Source organism: Protopterus annectens, chromosome 1.part2 (assembly GCF_019279795.1).
Source record: "Protopterus annectens isolate FY-2018-M chromosome 1.part2, PAN1.0, whole genome shotgun sequence".
In the NCBI taxonomy this organism is placed as follows: domain Eukaryota; kingdom Metazoa; phylum Chordata; order Ceratodontiformes; family Protopteridae; genus Protopterus; species Protopterus annectens.
Window position 1 is genome coordinate 1,228,719,679 of NC_056727.1, and position 19,737 is coordinate 1,228,739,415.

At 43.4% G+C, this 19,737-nt stretch overlaps 1 protein-coding gene across 1 annotated transcript in view; it reads left to right on the plus strand.

Moving 5' to 3' along the window:
• Positions 1-19,737, plus strand: part of UTP11 (UTP11 small subunit processome component) — a 264,149-nt gene that overhangs the window by 59,300 nt on the left and 185,112 nt on the right. Inside the window, exon 3 of the mRNA XM_044060088.1 lies at positions 18,347-18,449. Coding sequence (XP_043916023.1) covers positions 18,347-18,449 — 103 coding nt within the window. The remainder of the gene's footprint in view (positions 1-18,346; positions 18,450-19,737) is intronic.

The window sequence follows — 19,737 nt, forward strand, 5'->3', positions numbered from 1 at the left end:
ATATATATATATATATATATATATCTATGGGTCTACTGCTTTTCATCGAATACCCCATATTCAAAAAAGAGCAGTAGACCGCTCAGTTACGCGAAAGTGCACTTTCGCGAACTCCGCTTCAACGAACGGATCGCACCACAGTGGAGGACAGCAGGAAAACATGCTCTGTCCTCCACTGTGGTGCAGTAGTTACGGCCCTTAGGCTTAGGGTGCGGGTCATGGTAAGAGGATAGCTAGTAGGGCTATCCCCTTACCATGACCCGTGCCCTAAACCTAAGGTCTGTGACTACTGCACCACAGTGGAGGATAGCCTGTCCTCCACTGTGGTGCGGTAGTCACAGACATTAGGGTTAGGGCGTGGGTCATGGTAAAGGGATAGCCCTGCTAGCTATCCCCTTACCATGACCCGCGCCCTAACCCTAAGGTCTGTAACTACTGCACTAAAGTCAGTAGTAGCCCGTTCGCTGAAGCAGGTTTCGCGAAAGTGCACTATGTTAAGTTGTCAATCTCGCCTTCATTCTTGCTGGATGGGTTCGGAGCCGATCCTCGGCTCCGACTCGGCACTTGCTTTAGCTTGAGAACTCCTTTTACCAGCTCGAGGCAACCCTATATCCCATGATGCAAGGTGGAACTACCTCAGATCTCGTTTGCCGCTTAGCGAAAGAGGTCTCCTTTGCCAGCTGAGGTAAGTGATTTTCTTGGTAAAATCAGAAAAGCTTAGTTAGGGTTTTATTTTCCCCTTTTATTCATAGTATAGTCTGTAGTGAATTACAGCCCACCCTATTCCCTTGTTTTCAAACTTTTATAACCCTTTTTATAACCTTTAGTATAAAGTTTTAGTTAGGCCTAAAACCCCATTGGTTAATCCCTTCCTGTGTGTTGTGTGTAGGGGATTAATTTTGTGTGTTTGTTGGTGTTTGTGTGTGTTACTTCCTCCTAGGATATGTCTAGGGAAGGCAAGGTCTCAGGCTTCAAGAAGTGTGACTCGTGCTGTCAGAAAATGTCTCTGACAGACGGTCACACTTCTTGTGTTTATTGCCTGGGGCCTTTGCACCTGCAGGACTCCTGTGCTTTGTGTCACTCTTTTAGCCAGAGAGTCCTGCAGGAAAGGAGGAATAAGCTTATCCTCCGTGGCTTACTTAAGCCAGAAGGTTCTCCCTCTAAAGCAGGGTCTGGGAAACCTTCTAAGCCACCAAAGGCTCAGGCTTCAGTATCCAAGCCTCCTCCGGTGGCTCCGCCCGGGCGAGATCGCCCGCTGGAACCGATGCATCTACCATTAAAGTAGTAGGTTCGCCGGCTGGCTCCGATACCTTCTCTACTGTGGCCTTGTCGGCTCCGGCTAGAGCCGACACCTTATCCAGCATCAGAGCCAAGAAACCTTCAGCTCCATCTGGAGTTCAGGGGACTTCGGCTCCGATGGCTTCGTCCCGAAAGAGATCTCGGTCCCCTTCGATACTGAGTATCCACTCGGCCCGGGTCTCCTCTTTTGTCGGAGCGGAGCCATCGGAGCCGATCTTCGAGATCTTCCAGGCTGTCTGACCACGACTTAGAGAGGGTGGTAAGCAGGCTGTTGAAGTCTCAGGCACTGGCCCAAATGCTCCATAGCCCGTCTCAACAGACTTCGGCTATAGCCTTACCCCTTGAACTTCCTCCTCCGACTCCACACCAGAGTTCGGAGCCGGAGCTTCTCGGGACAGCGACTGTTTTGATGCCGGAGCCGATACATCCTTCGGCTCCATCGTCCTCGGCTCCGATCTCCTCCTTGAGGCCTTCCTTGGAGGGATCCGGTCGTCGGGTTTCCACTGTCGGCTCCGAGGGGGCTAGTGGCATTGGACCCTTGTCCGACCCCGCTCTCCCTCTCGGGGCTTCGTCTTTGGTAAGCTCGGCGCCGACATCGGCCTCGGAGCCTTCCCTCTCATTGGAGCCGGGAATTCCTGTTTCTTCGAGCGGGGATATTCCGGCCTCCCGAGGAGGGGAGCCTTTGAGGTGATGAGGAGTGTCCTGGCCTCTGAGCCTGGTCAACGGTCCATCCCTCTAGCTCCTCCCTCATCAGTGCCTGCAGACGTCTCTTGCTCTCAGGCCCAGGGATCCATCGCCCCAGGTTTCCCTACTGGGAATTTCTTCCTCTTCTGAGGTTTCTCCTGATCCTGCAGGGGAACCCCCTCGGAAGAGGACGTGTAAGAGGAAACACAGACTCCCCTGAGTCTACTACATCTGATACCGACTTAGATGAGTCGGAGGGTTCCCCACGGTCCCCCTCTGAGGATGTCTCCTTTTCAGACATCCTTGAGCTCCTCAGAGGGGGAATTGGCCCTCCATTGACCCCTCCGAGGATGAGTCTGTATACCTGGAGGCTTTTGGATCCCGACCCTCCACCTCCTGGGTGTCTCCGCCTTTCAACCCACTTATGCAGGTAGTGGCTCGGAAGGCGTGGGCAGCTCCAGATTCTGTGGAACCTGTCCCCAGAAGACCATCCAAATTCATCACGGCCCCTTCGGACAAACAGTTCCTTTCCAAGGGTGTCTCTGTGGATGCTATGGTGGTGGCGGCGGCCACTAAGAAGGAACTGGCGGATCCTTCAGTACCTGTCCATCCTCCTAACAAGGATTCTAGGACCATGGACAGGTATGGAAAGCGGATGTTTTCTTCAGCGACCTTTGCTATGCGTTCGCTGAATTATCTTTGTCACTTCACCAGGCTTCAACGAGATGTTCTCAAAGAACTGGGTGAAGTAGTCCAGGATCCTTCTGCTGCTGGGGCTCAAGAAAAGATTGCCTCGCAGCTTGCTATCCTGAATTCCATATCTAACTCCTCCATGCGGCTCATATCTTATGCGGCCGATGGAGCGAGCAGGGCCGCAGGCACAGGAGTTACTCTTAGACGCCAAGCCTGGATGTGGCTTTGTAATTTTGCGGACCCCTTTAAGGCGTCCTTCACTAATACCCCCTTTGATGGTTCGGCTTTGTTCGGACCTCAGGTGAAGGATACCTTGACCAGGTGTGAGCAGGACGGTAAAACTCTTTCTGCCGTTGGAGTCCAATTTTCCACTCCTTCTAGACCATATCGCAAGGGTCAGAAGGGGGGGAAGATGTGGTTCCGTAAAGCCCAAGGAGCTACACCGGACGCACGTGGTCAGTTTACCCCAGAGGCAGAGGGGTAACAATAGACGCCGCCCTAGAGGCAGGGGGGGTCCTCAGAACCAGGGCAACAGGGAGTCTCTTCCTGAGAAGCCCTTTCAACATCCCTGAGGTGTTGCCCGACTGTCCACCCTTGGAGGCAGTCGGGGGAAGGATTTCACTGTACCCAGTAACCTGGCAATCCCTATCACAAGAGATGTGGGTACAGTCGATTATATCAGAGGGTTACAAAATCCCCTTCGAAAGGTTTCCCGTACCTCTACAATCCCTTCCAGACATCTCACCCGGTCAAAGGGATTTGGCAGAACAGGAGGTTTCAAAACTCCTAGAAAAAAGAGCCGTCCAGACAGTGCCGGCAGACCAGGTAGGATCCGGCGTCTACTCGAGATTCTTTTTGGTCCCCAAAAGGACGGGAGATTGAAGACCAATATTAGACCTGAGCAATCTAAACAGATTTGTCAAGAAGGCAAGATTCCGGATGGTCACGCTTCAGTCCATTCTGCCCTTTCTGGGCAAGGACAACTGGATGTGCTCTATAGACCTTCAGGATGCGTACTATCACATAAAGATTCACAGACGCTCCAGAAGGTTTCTCCGCTTTCGGCTAGGGACCAGTCATTACCAATTCAGAGCACTGCCCTTTGGCCTCACTTCAGCCCCCAGAGTGTTTACCAAATGCATGGCAGTGGTCACAGCTCACCTGAGACATCAAGGATTCCAGGTGTTTCCCTACTTGGACGACTGGCTCCTCTCCGCCACCACCAAGTGTCAGCTTCTTCAGTCCAGAGACTACACTCTACAGCTTTGCAGGAGTTTGGGAATTTCAGTAAATTTCGAAAAATCTTCTCTGCTGCCTTGCCAATCTATCACCTTTATAGGCGCAGAATTAAACACCGTCAAAATGTTAGCCAGACTAACAGATCAAAGAATTCTGGACATCCAAAATTGGTTCGCTTCTATTGCAAAGCAACAAGATCAAAGCCAGATTTATACTGAAGGTTCTAGGTCTTATGGCTGCGGCCATTGTTCTTCTACCACTGGCTCGCTTCCACATGCGTCTTCTGCAGTGGATGCTATTCACGCAGTGGTCGTACCACAGTCTCCCGATGAGGCACGAAATCTTAGTCACACAGTCGCAGGGCTCATCTGAACTGGTGGATATCTTCCCTCTTCTTCATCAGGGCCGACCCTTTATTCCCTCCTCCAGTTGCCACAGTCACTACAGATGCCTCTCTGATCGGGTGGGGGCATTATCAGGGCAGGATGGTCCATCGGACGTCGCAACCCACAGAATACCATCTGCACATAAATGTCCTGGAGATGAGAGCAGTGCTTTTAACGCTGCAAGCCCTCGACGACTTTCTTCCCACGGGGACTATTGCAGTACAAACGGACAACATGTCCGTGGTCTGGTACATCAACAAACTGGGCGGAACCAGGTCCTATCCGTTATGTTGAGAAGCTCTCAGACTTTGGCAATGGGCGATCTCTTCTCAGCGGTTTCTGATAGCAACGCACATCCCCGGCAGGTCCAACCTATTGGCGGACAGGCTGAGCAGATCTATTCTGATGCCTCACGAGTGGTCTCTCAATCAATCTGTAGTGGATCAGATTTTTCTGAAGTGGGGCACCCTTGTTGCGATCTTTTGCTACTCCTCAAAACAACAAGTGCCCAGATTATTTCACTCTCTTTCCCTTCCAGGCCAACCCCTGAGAGACTCTCTAACCCATGATTGGCCTCGGGACTTCTGTACGCTTTTCCTCCCTTTCCCTTGATTCCACAAGTCATTCAGAAAGCCACCGTTTTGAGAGCCAAATTGATCCTCATTGCTCCATATTGGCCTCGACAAATTTGGTTTCCGTCTCTGCATCGTCACCTTCTGGTGCAGCCCTGGCATCTGGACCCAGTTCCGGATCTCTTGATCCACCAGTCGGGTCAGCAGCACCGGCCATTCATTCTCTCAACCTCACTGCTTGGTTGCTCCACTTCCTTCCCTAGCCAGGCTACCGATGATTTCCGACTCAGTCAGAGACATTTTAGTGTCTTCTTTGAAGTCGCCCACTAGGACTGTTTATGCTAGCAAGTGGCGGCGTTTTCTATTTGGGCAAATTCCAGAAATATTGATCCCTTTACTGCTCCTGTACATTCTGTTTTAGATTTCCTGGCGGAGGTTTTTCATTCAGGATCCTCGTCATCTACAGTCAAAGTACAACTGGCTGCTATTTCCAAGTATCATGTTGGCTTGCATGACAATAACATTATGTCTCATAGATTATGCAAGGCCTTTCTGAGAGGAGTTTTTCTCCTAAAACCACCTATAAAGCATCCTCCTCCGCAATGGGATCTAAACTTAATGTTGGCATCCTTGATACTACCTCCTTCGAACCGCCTGCTTCATGCTCTTTGAAGTTATTGACCTGGAAAACTATATTTTTACTGGCTGTCACTTCTGCAAGAAGGGTTTCAGAGATTCAGGCTCTCTGCATTCGTTCACCTTATTTGGTTTTTCATAAGGACAGGGTATCATTAAGAACTAACCCTTCCTTTCTCCCCAAAGTCGTGTCTCAAACCAATATTAACCAATCTATAGATCTACCAGTCTTTTTCCCAAACTATTCCGACAGAGCTGAACAGAAACTGCATTTTTTGGATGTCCATCGTCAGCTCAGGTACTATTTGCATAGAACTAAACAATTTAGAAAATCGGACCAATTATTTGTCTCCTATGCAGAAAACAGGATGGGTCTTCCAGTTTCTAAAGTGACCTTATCCAGATGGTTGACTTCCACCATTTCCTATGTGTACTCTCTCAGAGGCAAACAGCTATCTTCTAAGCCAAAAGCACACTCAACCAGGAGTCTATCCACTTCTGCAGCTTTTCAGGATAGACTACCCATTGATACCATTTGTGCAGCAGCTACTTGGGCCACGCCTCATACCTTTGTCTCTCATTACAAGTTGGACTTGGCCTCCAGAGATAGGGCCAGTTTTGGTTCCACAGTTCTCAAGAGTCTGTTCCATTGAGCCACCCGGGATACAGGTGCTAGGGACGCCGTCCCATCCAGCAAGAATGAAGGCGAGATTGACAACTTAACATTTAGAAGTTATGTACCTACCATAACGTTCCATGTTAGTTGTCTTCTCTCGCCTTCTTTCTTGCGACCCTCCCTCCTTCCCCCTGGCCTGGACAGATCTTGAAGAGTTCCTATTAGGTTGTTTCCTCCTGAGCCTTCATATGAGGACTTCTATTAGGAACTTATGTTCCTAATTATGTTAGGATAGTCTTTAGCAGGGTAGGTTAGCTACCAAACGAGGTCTGAGGTAGTTCCGCCTTGCATCATGGGATATAGGGTTGCCTCGAGCTGGTAAAAGGAGTTCTCAAGCTAAAGCAAGTGCCGAGTCGGAGCCGAGGATCGGCTCCGAACCCATCCAGCAAGAAAGAAGGCGAGAGAAGGCAACTAACATGGAACGTTATGGTAGGTGCATAACTTCTAATTCGTGTAACCCAGGGTCTGTGTGAGTTCGAAGAAGTGTATTTTCTAACTTATACAGTAGACCCATATATATATATATATATATATATATATATATATATATATTTATTTTTTTTAACAAATAAACAGATATTCACTACAGCACTAGCGTTTCTCACTGGGAAAACCACTCCAGCAGTCCAGCTACGTAAAATGTTGATGCTGGTATCTTTTTTACTAGATTAAAAAGTCATCTTAAATTTATTCGTGTCTCCCAAGACTTTCACTATGGAACTTGGTCAGCAGATATGTGCAGTCCCACAGCTGCAGATATGTACATGTAATCTTCAGAATGGGAGGTATATAATCTTGTTATGCACTCTTATAAAATTTAAAAAAAAAAATTGAGCATGAAGCATCCTTGTTTACAAATTAATTTGTCTTCTGAGGTATTTTTACCTTTTTATTCATATTTGTTCATGCTTTATTGATCCTTCAATTCCCAAATATCTATACACTCCCTCTTGCTAAAGTTCTTTACATTCTTGTTCAAAGTACTGATTTCGTGGTGCTGCAGTTTTCATAGGTTCATAGGAGTGTACTGGGCTAATGGCCCTGGAGCCTTTATAAGCCTAGCCCAAAGGATTCCTTGACAAAATGCTGCCTGATTATTTCCCAGTGCCTCTGTCCAGTAGGGCCACTGAAATGATCCCTGGGGTGAACTTTCTATTTCTCATCCACTCAATTCTCTTGAAGATGGCCAATGAGGTGCTCTGCTTGACATGTACCTGTTTTTAAAGGTTGCTTTTGCACATTTATCAAGACCAAATGACATTCTTATATTGTCTGAGACTTTTGGACAGAGGAAAGTGTACTTTTTTTTTTTTTTTTGAGCCAAATTATAGCCATAGCCTAAGCTGTTTAGACAGCTTAATGGGTTAAGGGCGTGACAGTCCCCCTGGGATGATTTGTCCTTAATCATGGCTTAATTTCAGAGTGGTCTGCCACTGTTTCATGGTCACTGTAATGTAGTGGATCAGTGTAGGGTGTATCTTGTACATTTTTAAGCATTCTTTCTTTTATCCGTGAATGTTGGGATACTATCATGGTTTTTCCTTGGGTTCTTCCCCTTTTCACAGTTCTCCACTACAACCTTAACAACAAGTGATCCTTTGTTCCATATTACTTTCTTTTATTGCCCTTTTGTTTTATTGCAATAATTGAGTTTTCTGAGTGACTATAAACTGCATCAATTCCAGTTTATAGATGCGTCGGCAGAAGAAAGTTGTTGACCTATAATTTTAGGGTAGCTTGCAAGTTAACTTTTAAGTAGGCACATTGTTTTTTCTGTTAGCCAGGTTGCTGTCTGGGGTGCCCGTATAAATAGTTGTTGCTCTTGGCTAATTCTTGCATAGATTCTATTGTAAGAATTAGCCAAATTCTAAACCTACCACCCTAGAACACAAAAAAGGAAAAAAACTAAGGGTAATGCTGCTCATTGCCAGAAGTCTCAATCTCAAGATGCACGCACTCGAGGACCTTCTCAGTATGGAGAACATCGATGTCTGTGCTGTGACAGAAACCTGGTTCAAGGCTCCTGAGAGCACCCCAGCACTATCGGGTTTTACCTCATATCATGCGTTCCGGCCCCAAAATCCGGACAACACCAAGAAAGGAGAGGGGGGGGTGTCCATATTCATAAAGGACACCCACACCTCAAGGTTGGTGGCAAGCACGATGCATCGGAGACCATCCAGGTGCAATTAACCATAGGCAAGACTGCTCTGCAATTTGTAGCATGTTACAGGCCACCCTCTCAAACTCAGGAACCTCACATGGCCTTCCTGAAAACACTGGAGGGGATAAATGTATCTCCAAACACCATCATACTAAGTGACTTCAACTACCCTAATATAGACTGGGAACACTACTCAAGCCCAAACACTCTAGCCCAAAGGTTCCTGGAGTTCATAAACTCAGATGCCATGGAACAACTAGTCACCATCCCCACAAGAGGAGAAAACATACTTGATCTCATCATCACGAACATGGGATCACAATGTTCAACACCGGAAGTATACCCCTCACTGGTGAGATCAGATCATAAACTAATCTCGCTGGAGGTCCTCATCCCGCCTCCACCTGAAATAAAAAAGACCACAGTGAAAAACTTCTCAAAAGCCGACTTCACACTTCTAAAACCTAGTGTGGTCTCCTTTAAGGCCCCTGAGCCGGTGGTAAACATTACTCAAACCGCTGAATCACTTACAAATGCCTTCTACCAGCACCTACAGGACTGCATGGATCAGGCAATCCCAAACAAAACTAAGACTCTCTGTACCAAAGGCAAGCGTCCAGTCTGGTGGACCCCAGCCATAAACAAGCTCTACAACAAAAGGAGGAAGCTACTACAAGATAGAGCAAAATCCTTGAAAGGTAAGACACCTTTGATCATTATAAGTAAAAAAACTAAGAGCTCTCATAAAATCATCCAAGGCAAATTTTGAGAGAAAGATCGCCAAGGACTCGAAAGACAATCATAAGGCCTTCTTTAGCTATGTTAGAAACCTAGGAGGAAACTCCCAGATATGCTCAGAATTAGTTCAAAATGATGTGAAGATTACTGAACCTACAGACATTGCCAACATACTGGCTGACAGGTTCAGTGCAAACTTCTCCCCCCCCAAAAGGAGAGATATCTATACCAGAGGATTGTAGCCCCCCAAACATCTCTAAAGCCCAGGTGAGAACTGCTCTCTCCAAGGCAAAAAACACAGCATCCATGGGACCGGATGGTGTCCCCGGCTGTGTGCTCCACGAACTCAATGAGGAATGAAACCCGCAGTTAGGACAACTGTTTAATCTTAGCCTCACCTCAGGATACGTACCCAAGGAGTGGCGCATGGCGACTGTGGTCCCACTACACAAGGGCGGTGCCTCCACCGACCCTGGAAATTACCGTCCCATTAGCTTGACAAGCCTTATCTGCAAAGCCATGGAGAGGATCATAATGGAACTCATAAATAAAGACATAGGGAACTTGCAGACTTTGGATCCAACCCAGTTTGGCTTTGTCAAAGGCAGATCATGCCTTTAAACTTGGTTGACTTTTCAAACAGTCACCCAGGGCCTTGATGGAGGTAAGGCAGGCCCTACAGCCTACCTCGACCTGGCAAAGGCCTTCACACAATACCCCACTCAGGTATCATCGAAAAACTCATCAGCTTGAATGTAAACCCATACATCACAAGATGGGTTGCAAACTGGCTAAGTGACAGAACCCACAGGGTCAGAGTTGCTGGCGCCATGTCAGACTCAAAGCCTGTCACAAGTGGTGTCCCACAGGGCTCAGTCCTGGGTCCACTCTTGTTTGGCATCTACTTTTCTGAAGTACAAGCAAACACAGGAGGGTTATGGCTGACAAAGTTTGCAGATGACTGCAAACTGGGCGCCATAGTCGAAAACACATCTGACACAGATATCCTTCAGAAGGGACTCACAAACGGATAACTGGTGCCAGAGCCATGGCCTAAAGTTAAACACCAAGAAATGCATAGTCATACCCTTCGGGAAAAACAAGGTTACCCCTAGCTACCATATAGGTGGCAATCCACTGAGCACAGAAGAAGTTATCAGGGATCTGGGGACCCAGGTTGACAGTAACCTTTCGTTTGACACTCACGTTGCTAAAGTAGTTAGGAAGACCTTCTACATTGCCCACCTGATCATAAAGGGATTCACATCTAGATCAAGGGAGGTCATCGTCCCCCTGTACTCATCACTCATTAGACCAATGATTGAGTACAGTTCCCCATTCGGAATGTATCTGACCCGACACCTGCAGCAGCTGGAAAGGCCCCAAAAGTTCCTCACCAAAAGGATAAAGGGTCTCAAAAATATGTCTTATGCTGCCCGACTGAAAGAACTCCAGCTCTATTCAGTCGCATACCGCTTGCTCAGAGGTGACCTGTGCCTGACATACAAGGCCATGTCAAACCCAGATTTGATGAATATGCTTCACCTCAAAAAATCTAGATCCCTCAGAACCACAAGGGCGGGAGACTTAAACCTTGACACAGTTATTAATAGAACGTGCTGGAGGGACAGATTCATCACCCAGAGACTCCCTATGCTGTGGAACAACATCCCGGTACATGTGAGGCAGAGCACCTCGCTGGCCTTGTTCAAGAGGAATCTTGACCAATGGATGGGAGATCGCAGATATACCCCAGGGATTACTTCAGTGTCACTGCTTGACAGAGGCACAGCAAAATAATAGGCATAGTTTTCTTCAAACTAAAGGGGTGGCGAAAGCCACATAACTATGGGCTAGGCTTATAAATGCCCCTGGGCAGATAGCCTAGTATGAACCTATGAACCTATGAACATCAGCAGTCCTACAATACTATAATCCACAAAAATAACCCAACAAATTCACAATAAAATAAAGAATTCACATTACTGACTTAATAAAACAATTCTGAATAAGCTACAAGAGGATCTCACCCAAACAAATAACTGGTGCCAGAAATATGGCCTCAAGCTAAATGCCAAAAAATGCATCATCATCCCGTTTGAGGAAAGTGATGTCACCACAAATTATCACATTAATAACAATGTTGTAAGTATGCAATCAGTCGTATGGTACTTGGGCACCCAGGTTGATAGATACCTGACTTTTGACCACCACGTTGTCTCTGTTGTATGGAAAGCTTTTTACATGGCCCACTTCATTAGTAAGGGTATCTCATCCAGGTACAAGAAGGTCATAACATCCCTGTATTCTTCCTTTACAAGAGCCATTATTGAGTGCAGTGCCCCTTTTGGCATGTGCCTCAGCAAAACACCGTGCCAAAAGAAAGACTACAACCATTTCTGACAAAAAACGGTCAAAGGACTAAGTTCACTTAGCTTATCCACACAGACTAAAAAACTTATTGTTTTCCTCTGTCTCTCACTGGCCCCTATAAATTTCATCACTGGCTTGCTTTCCATGCTAAGGAAGATCCTGCCTTAAGAGACTTCCTCTACCTCAGAAATACTGGTTATATTTAAAACGCTTACTACAAAGACCACAGTCTTCACTGCAACATAAACAAGCCACTTTGTATGGACTGGTTCTTGACACAAAAACCTTCAGCTTCTGAAAAAAAAAACTCCTCTCATTATCAAACAATGTAGTTCAGCAACACGACAACTGGATGGATAGCCAGAAATGTAGTCCTTGGGTAAGTAGCATAGCCTTCATCAAACCAGATGGAAAATCCACATACTAACTTTTCCCAGCTGGATGGCTAAGATCTAATATTGGTTACTCCATGTCTACTTGCCCAAGAAGAGGGGCCTGTTTAACTAAGAATTCCATTTGCAAAAAATATATTCAGTTTACATATTAAATCTCTCTCTCTTTCTTACACACACACACACACACACACACACACACACACACACACACACACACACACACACACACACACATATCCAAGACCCTACCTGTAAAATAGGCAACCTCAGTAATCACATGACCCCCACTCACTGAATGAAATTGTCTGGAAGTCAAAATATCTGAAAAAAAAATCATAATAGAGATGGAGTCATCCATGCAATTTCCCACCACCAAAAGGACCATCAATAAATAAACAAACAACTGCTCGGCAAAAAGTAAATCGATAAGAAAACCATATACTCTTTAAGATAATGCTACATACTGGTGTAAACATATAATTTGTGTCAATCCCCAGGTTAATCCATACCAAAAGATTGTTTCGGAGCTTCAGCTATGTACAAGCAGCTTTCTCCTGAAAACTTGTTAACTCATTGATATTTGCCTTGCTGTAATTATAACTGTAAAAAAAAAAAAAATGTTTAAGTTTATTCTGTACCTCAATGATTCACTGTTATGAGATGCAATCTCTGCCGTACTGTATGCGTACTACATCTATGATTTGCTCTCTCTCTCTCTCATGTATTATATTATATTGTTTTGTGTTATTTTTGGAGCTTTTCTCCCCGGGCCTCCGCTGAAAATGAACCTGTGTCCAGTCGGACATTCCCGGTAAACAAATGTAAAATAAAATAAAAATAAACCTCCCTCCAATCTAAAGCCATTTGACATTCAGACATTTTAATTTGTGCAGAAGTTATTCACAGACTGACAGTTTACTGAGCTATAATGCTGACCTTTTTTTAAAAAAAAAAAAACAAATTCCCAGACTTTGTCAATAGCTCAAAGTGTAGAGAGGATTATTTATTATGTATTTATTTTTTTTTTGGAAAACATCTTTAAAACTGTTAAATTGATTACACACCCAGAAATACAGAAAAGTTATTGTGATATGTAAACCACAGACTGCTGCAAGAAATCAAAGTCTCATTAGCACTCTATGCTTACGTCTGAACCGATGAATCATACCTGTCAATTCCAAAAGAAGTAAAGTAGCTTAATAAGGTTATTTGCAAGGTTACATGGCAGTTTATACTGGAAATAAGCAGAGATATTAAAAAGGCTCTGTTTCTCATAATTATGCTGAAAAGTCTTCCAAGATAAATACAACCTTCTGATTTAGTATGGAACCATACCTCTCAACCTTAGAGCAAGAAATCTGGACAAAGTGAAAAATAAAAGTGTGACACAGGCCCAAAAATAGTTATGCATCACAGACACCATTGAAACAACTGTAGCTGCAAACATTATACATCACTTATAATCTTTTTATCCCATCATTGTCAGTTAAACATTATATGGTTCATTCAGTCCTGCCTTCTTTGCAACAAAGAAAACCATGCTTTGACATGACAAATGCATTAAAATAATAAATAAAACACATTGCATCAACATCCTGCAACTTCCTACCTGCAAGCAACCACAGAGCTTTCACTGAAACTAGGGCTACTTATTCCCCTAGAATGATGGCTCTCCCTAATTAAGTTTAATGGTATACAATCTACCAGAACCTGGACTACCTGAAATAAATTAAATTATGTCCTGTAAATTGAAAGTACACTTTGTGTAATTAAACTATATTTCTAAGCCCACTTACTATATTTTTTTAGTAACATCCCAATATCCATTTCCAGGTCACTTTACAAGACATTGACAGTGGTAGACTTGGCATCCTTCAGAACCCCACAGGCCCACGCTAATACTGCTAGCATTGTCCATTAAATGTAAATATCCATCCACTGTAAATGGCAAGAAGCTATGTCTTAAAAAATCTACTTTTGGCATGTGTACCCAAGTGTCAGGTTTTGAAACGAAGAAAAATATTCTCCACAGTCCGTAAGTCTCTGTCTTTAATAATCATCTACTGTTGCAGTACTCCCAACACATAAGCACACACATACACACTAAAACCCACAACATTTAAAAAAATGACATTGTGCTCACTTGATTTGCCAGTATTGATGATCCACCAAAGCTATGCTTACTGTTGTACCACTGCTAAGAACCCACCAATGAAAAAACAGTACTAGGTGCTTTTTTGTTTGTCTGAAAAAGCAATACAACTTTATATGCTACAGTCCCACATAGTCAATCCACTACTGACCCATTAACCCTAGGCCGTTGTCTCATTCTTACTCCTTGGAATTGCATTTTCTTGGATGACTACTTTTATTTCCTAAGCAAAAGAGACAAATTGGAAGATGAGGCAAAAATCCAGACGTGCTTTGAAAATCCGTACAGTTAAGAGCAATACAGCACTGTCCCTGTCAGGAAAGCTGCAATTTAATGTAAGTGTACTTTTAATGTACGATATATTTGTGAGCTAACTTGTTTGTGTTCAGTAGGTAGACTGATCATTGTTAGCCTCTTTGTGCATGCGTCTCTGTCTGTCATGCACACATATACACTGATATATATATATGTATATATATATATATATATATATATATATATATATATATATATATATATATATACACGCACACTCTTCTACTTTCGCGCATACATTTCTGCTTTCATGCATGCACTGACTCACTCCGTACTTACCTGTTAACACAGGTAAGTGCTGTCCCTTTCAAAGGCAATGGCGGCAAATCCATACACGAGTTCCTCTTCAGCGAGAACACACACACTGATTGTTTGGCACAAAATAATGACGTAAACACACTGACCCTTTTTTGGCACAAAAACCAAACTAGAAGGGTGCTTTGGCACATGCACACACTGACAATTAGCATTACAGGTCACAAGTGTTTTGGGGCATGCGTACATCGATGTTGCAGTTAGAGGTTGAGGACCACATGGAAGAGCTCTGAGGGCCGCATGCGGCCCGCAGGCTGCAGGTTGGACACGTCTGATGTAAAGAAACCAAAGAAAAATGCAAGCATCCCTATTTTTCGATTATCAGGGAGGTACAGTAGTCAGTTGCCCATCTACATTCATTATATGCATAATGTCACAGGGTAATATGCATGGCATGCCAATCATGCCTCATTTCCATTCCTCTTCACAGACATACTTGTCAATCACCCTGGCCACACCCACTCCTGTGTGTAACTGCCGGTGAGCCAGTACACTGCAACATCGCCAGAATATTAGCCTAGAGAAGAATGTGATAGTACAGATACAGGTTTTTCTCCATAGGTTTGTGATTCAGGCTTTGAAGAGAGAATAACTGTATCTCCATGCCAAGGATTCTCTTTCTCTGATTCTGTTTTCAGTGGGAGAACCAGGTTTCTCAGTCCCTCAGAAAATACTATGAATTGTCACAATTGGAATTCCCAGACCCCCCCCCCCCCCTCCAGTGCTGTCAACATTGGAGGATGTTTTTGTCACAGCCTGTGTTTTCCCTGATCACTAGCGTGCTTCATCTAGGAAAGACTGTCTCAGTATTTCACGTTTCTGTACATTCATCACAGACCTGTCCCAGCATCTGCAACTTTAGTTAACTGAGCTGTGTTGCCAAGCATTTTTTAATTCTAATTCTTCTACTTCAGACAAGGATGGTAAAACAATTGATAAGTTTGGGGGGGGGGGGTCTATGCTTCTACAACTTTTTTTAGAATTTTGAATTGTTAGGTTCCTATGCTAGTTTATTCTGACTTATTGTGAACGTTTTCTCTGCATTTCCTTCCTGTGATGAAAAATCTGCTTTGTATGGTTTAGTTTCTGTTTCTTAGGTTCCTACTCGGTGTGTTTAACACTGTAGAAGTTACATCCAGGTTTTGTGCCACTGATACTATGAGGAGGTTTTCTTGGCTTCGTTCTTATATTTTTCCAGGGACTATAAACAATGAAATTTTAAATATACCTTTGGATAGAATTTTAGTTTTTGGACTTTGCAGCAGCAGGGTTTTTTAAAAAATGTGATAAGGGGGTAAACTGATAAAGAGATCTCTAGTATTGTCTTATGAACCTAAAATTTTTCAGCTCTCGTCTGTTTTCCGAGGGAATTTCTGCTCACTTGTCCAGCTTTGGCAAGGAACAAAACAGTCTTAGGAAAATGCTGGTAAGCAGATGTTTCAAAACAATGGCAGGGAGGTTCCATAAAGCAGGAGCCTCCTATAACAGAAGACTGTCAATTCAGAATGACTGACTATGTAAGAGACCTTGCCCTCCCACCTTGATAAACCCTTATATCCCTTTGCAGAAAGTTTGAATATCCATTTCTGTCTTTGACACAGATTATTTTAGACAAATGAGTTCTGAGACTGATTTAATTAGGGTTACCGATGGCAGTGGGCAGCAACTTTGTCCTCTTTTACAAAGCACTACAAGTTAGATTTATTCTCCAGGTCTAGGTCAGGCTTTGCTAGGACCCTTCTCCTTCTACCTCTCATTTGTTCCAAGCTATGGTAATCTACCTGTATAGCTTAGGCTATTGCAGTAGTGATCATTCAAACATTGCTTTTATGGTAAGTTAATTACAGAACTGTATTTTCTGACTGGTACATGTTTGTTGCTTGACTGTTAAGCAAAAGAAATGTTGCCCAATGTAATGTATTTCTGCATATTTCACTCTGCCTCTGACAAACCAGATCAACAGTTGGCTGCTTTCATGCATACATACCAGTACCAGGAATAACCACTGGCAAGTACATCTGTAATGCTTGACTGTGATTAGTTGAAAGAAATTGTGGCCCCAGTAATGTATTTCAGCTCGTTTGGTATGTGTGTGAGCGTAAACACGCAGACGCAGACACCATGCAGAGCCTGTCTCCTTATTGTCCAAAGTAACCACACTTATTTTCTGAGAGCACGTCCTTCTCTCCTCAGAGGAGCAACGTTTGTTCCTCGTATGTGCATCCATTCTCTGATTGCCACTTTCATGAGAAAAGAAAGTGGATTGTTGCTGTGGGCAGAATGTACTGCTAATTCCTCACAATTTTTTTTTCAGGTGTTCTGCCATTATTTTGTTTTTTCTTCACAAGAAAACTGCTGCTGAAAACTGGAGAATCTGCTCCATTCCGAGATGTCTGTAAAAATACTGAGAGATTGATAGCTGCTTGCATGCAGCGGATATCAGTATTTGCTGTGTAGGTGCTTATTTGCAGCAAAAGGTAGTAGGCTGGCTAGCCATAACTTCTTACTATGTGAGAGGGAAGGAGATGAGATGGCATGCTAATAAAAAGCATGATGTATTATTTCTTGGTTGATTTTGAGATTGTTTTAGTGTAACTGTGTTATTGGCACATTCAAATAAAGAAATACATGTCCCTGAAGTGCTCTAAGGATGAGAAAATGGTGTTTATTTTGAAATCGTAAGTTTTGTGATTTTGCAATAAAAACATACCAAAGTGTTTCAGCATACAGTTCTCTAGTTATTACATCTTATGCCGAGGTAACTTGGCCCCTAGTGTTAATCTATTTGATGACAGTTACAGTGGGATCTAACCACGTTATTATGTAGGCATAGATGAATGTGGTAAGTGGAGCACCACAGGTGGTTGTAATGAGTCAAGATGCTCAGTGTTTTCATACTGTGGTAGCGGCCAGGAGGTAAACTGACAGGATTGTTTGTGGCAGTACCAAGACTGGATATGTCCTCCTCTGTATGTGTTGAACTGACCAGTTGCAGTTCATTTAGGGAAGTATAAAGTAATTTATACACCAGAGCTCAATTAGTGGTACATGCTAGGTTGAGGTGGCAACTAGTAGAGGGAGAAAATACCAGGATCTTGAAGTCTTCTTTCCATCCAAGCTAAATTGATTGACTAGGTGAAACAGGAATGTAGAATGCAAACAAGATGCAATGGATATTGTGAAGGGTTAGACCTCAGAAGTACAAAGGCCTTCCTAATACCGTATAGAACTCTTGCGTGATGCCACTTGGAGTACTAGATTTAGTTTTATTATCTTAGAAGACATGATGTAATATAAGGGCTACAGGAAAAGGGTGATATAGGTAGAAAAGTTCCTTTCTGATACAGTTAGGGGTGTTTTGATATGTATACGTTGGAGAAGTAGGGGTCTGAGGTTATTGTGAGGTCAAGGAGAGGAAAAGATCTGAGAGAAGACAGTTGAACTGCCTTGAGGGAGATAGATTCATTATGGGAAAAAATGAAGGTTTTGTTCCATTTAAAGGATGATAACACTATGGGATGCTCTGCTAGAAAAGAAGATGGAAAATGGATATCAGGAGGTGAGAAGACCCCAGGTGATAGGCATGACAAGCTCTTGGGGGGGATGACAACTGTGTAAAGCCTAACTGCAGCATTTCTGACTGAATGGATATTTTAGGTTTGGTTGTATGTAAAATACTGTTACTTATTTGGGTATTACTTTATTTTAGAGAATACCACAAAAAGCAAAATAAACTCAAAGCTCTTCAGAAAAAAGCATTGGAAAAAAATCCAGATGAATTTTATTTTAAGATGACCAGTAACAAGCTCCAGGTGAGTTTTAGAGCTGTTGAACTATCTTTTGGGTCTGTTACATTGTTTTATTTGCATGTTAGCTCTGTTAGCAAACTGATCATTTGCTGGTAGTTCCTAGCCATGACCTAGGGCACAAAGCTAAGAGTACATGAAATGCATATGGACTGTCAAAATAAAAAAAAAAATAAAAAAGTGCTGTAAATGTAGTATAATTTTGAATGCTTTCTTCTGTCAGGTACACAGATTTTTTCCATGCCTTGTTTTAGTCTAATTTTGGTACTATAGCTTAGAAATCCATTGTCTTGGTAAAATTTCTGTCTTTATCCCAGCATTGTATTGCTAGCAACTTTTATTTACAGAGAGATTGTGAAGAGTTTTTTATAATGGGGTGTGTTTATTTGCTATCATTTACAGTACATTATTGTGCTCTTCATTTATTTTAGTGGAATTCTGTCTGTAGCATGATCTAAAAGCTGTTCAGTTCACTGATCAGTGGATCTTTGTGTGTAGAGTTCTCCGCTCATTTGGGGGGGGTGGTAGTTGCACGTTTATCCATGTACAGAACCATTGCTTATAATTCATCGACCTCCACAGTCGGCTCTGGTATAAACGGAGAGCCCTCCTCAAATGCCATTTGGCAGCTAATGGTGGCATTTGAAGGGCAGTGCTTGTTTGCTACCTTCTAATCACTCTTCTGGCTGCATGGAGGTTTACTTGGAAGTGGAAGGTAGGATCTTACTTCTATTCATTTTATTACCTTTTTATTTCAAAAATGTTCAGTTACCTGAGATGTAAAGCACTTAAAAAAATGCACCCAAGGGCCTGTTGTGAATAGGGATTGTCAAACCACTGCTAGCCTTTTGGGTTACATCTAGCCCTTGGGGCTGGGGGGGGTAAAATTGTAGCATTTCTATTATTTTCACCTTGTAGTCCCCACGTGACAGTTGGCATTTCATTTGTTGACCATTACATGTCACTTGAATATTAGATAAAGTTTTAACTTTTCTTACTAACCCCCAACATAAAAATTCAGAACCATTGCAAGTGTTAATATATTTGGATTTCATATATGGCATCGTTGCATATTTGTTAAATAGCATAGGAAGCTGTAGATAGTTTTCATTGGGCCTCATAAGTTTCATACAGGTACATAGATCTTTGCTTTTGTTGGTCTTTTGATTCCTCCATTTACAGTCTTTTTGTTGTAGGATAGTTTTCTTTGGGTATAGTGGTGAGAATTTGTCTATGGATTCTGTGACTAGGATACATGACATTGACTGATCAATAGTAAGGACCTGGCATCTAA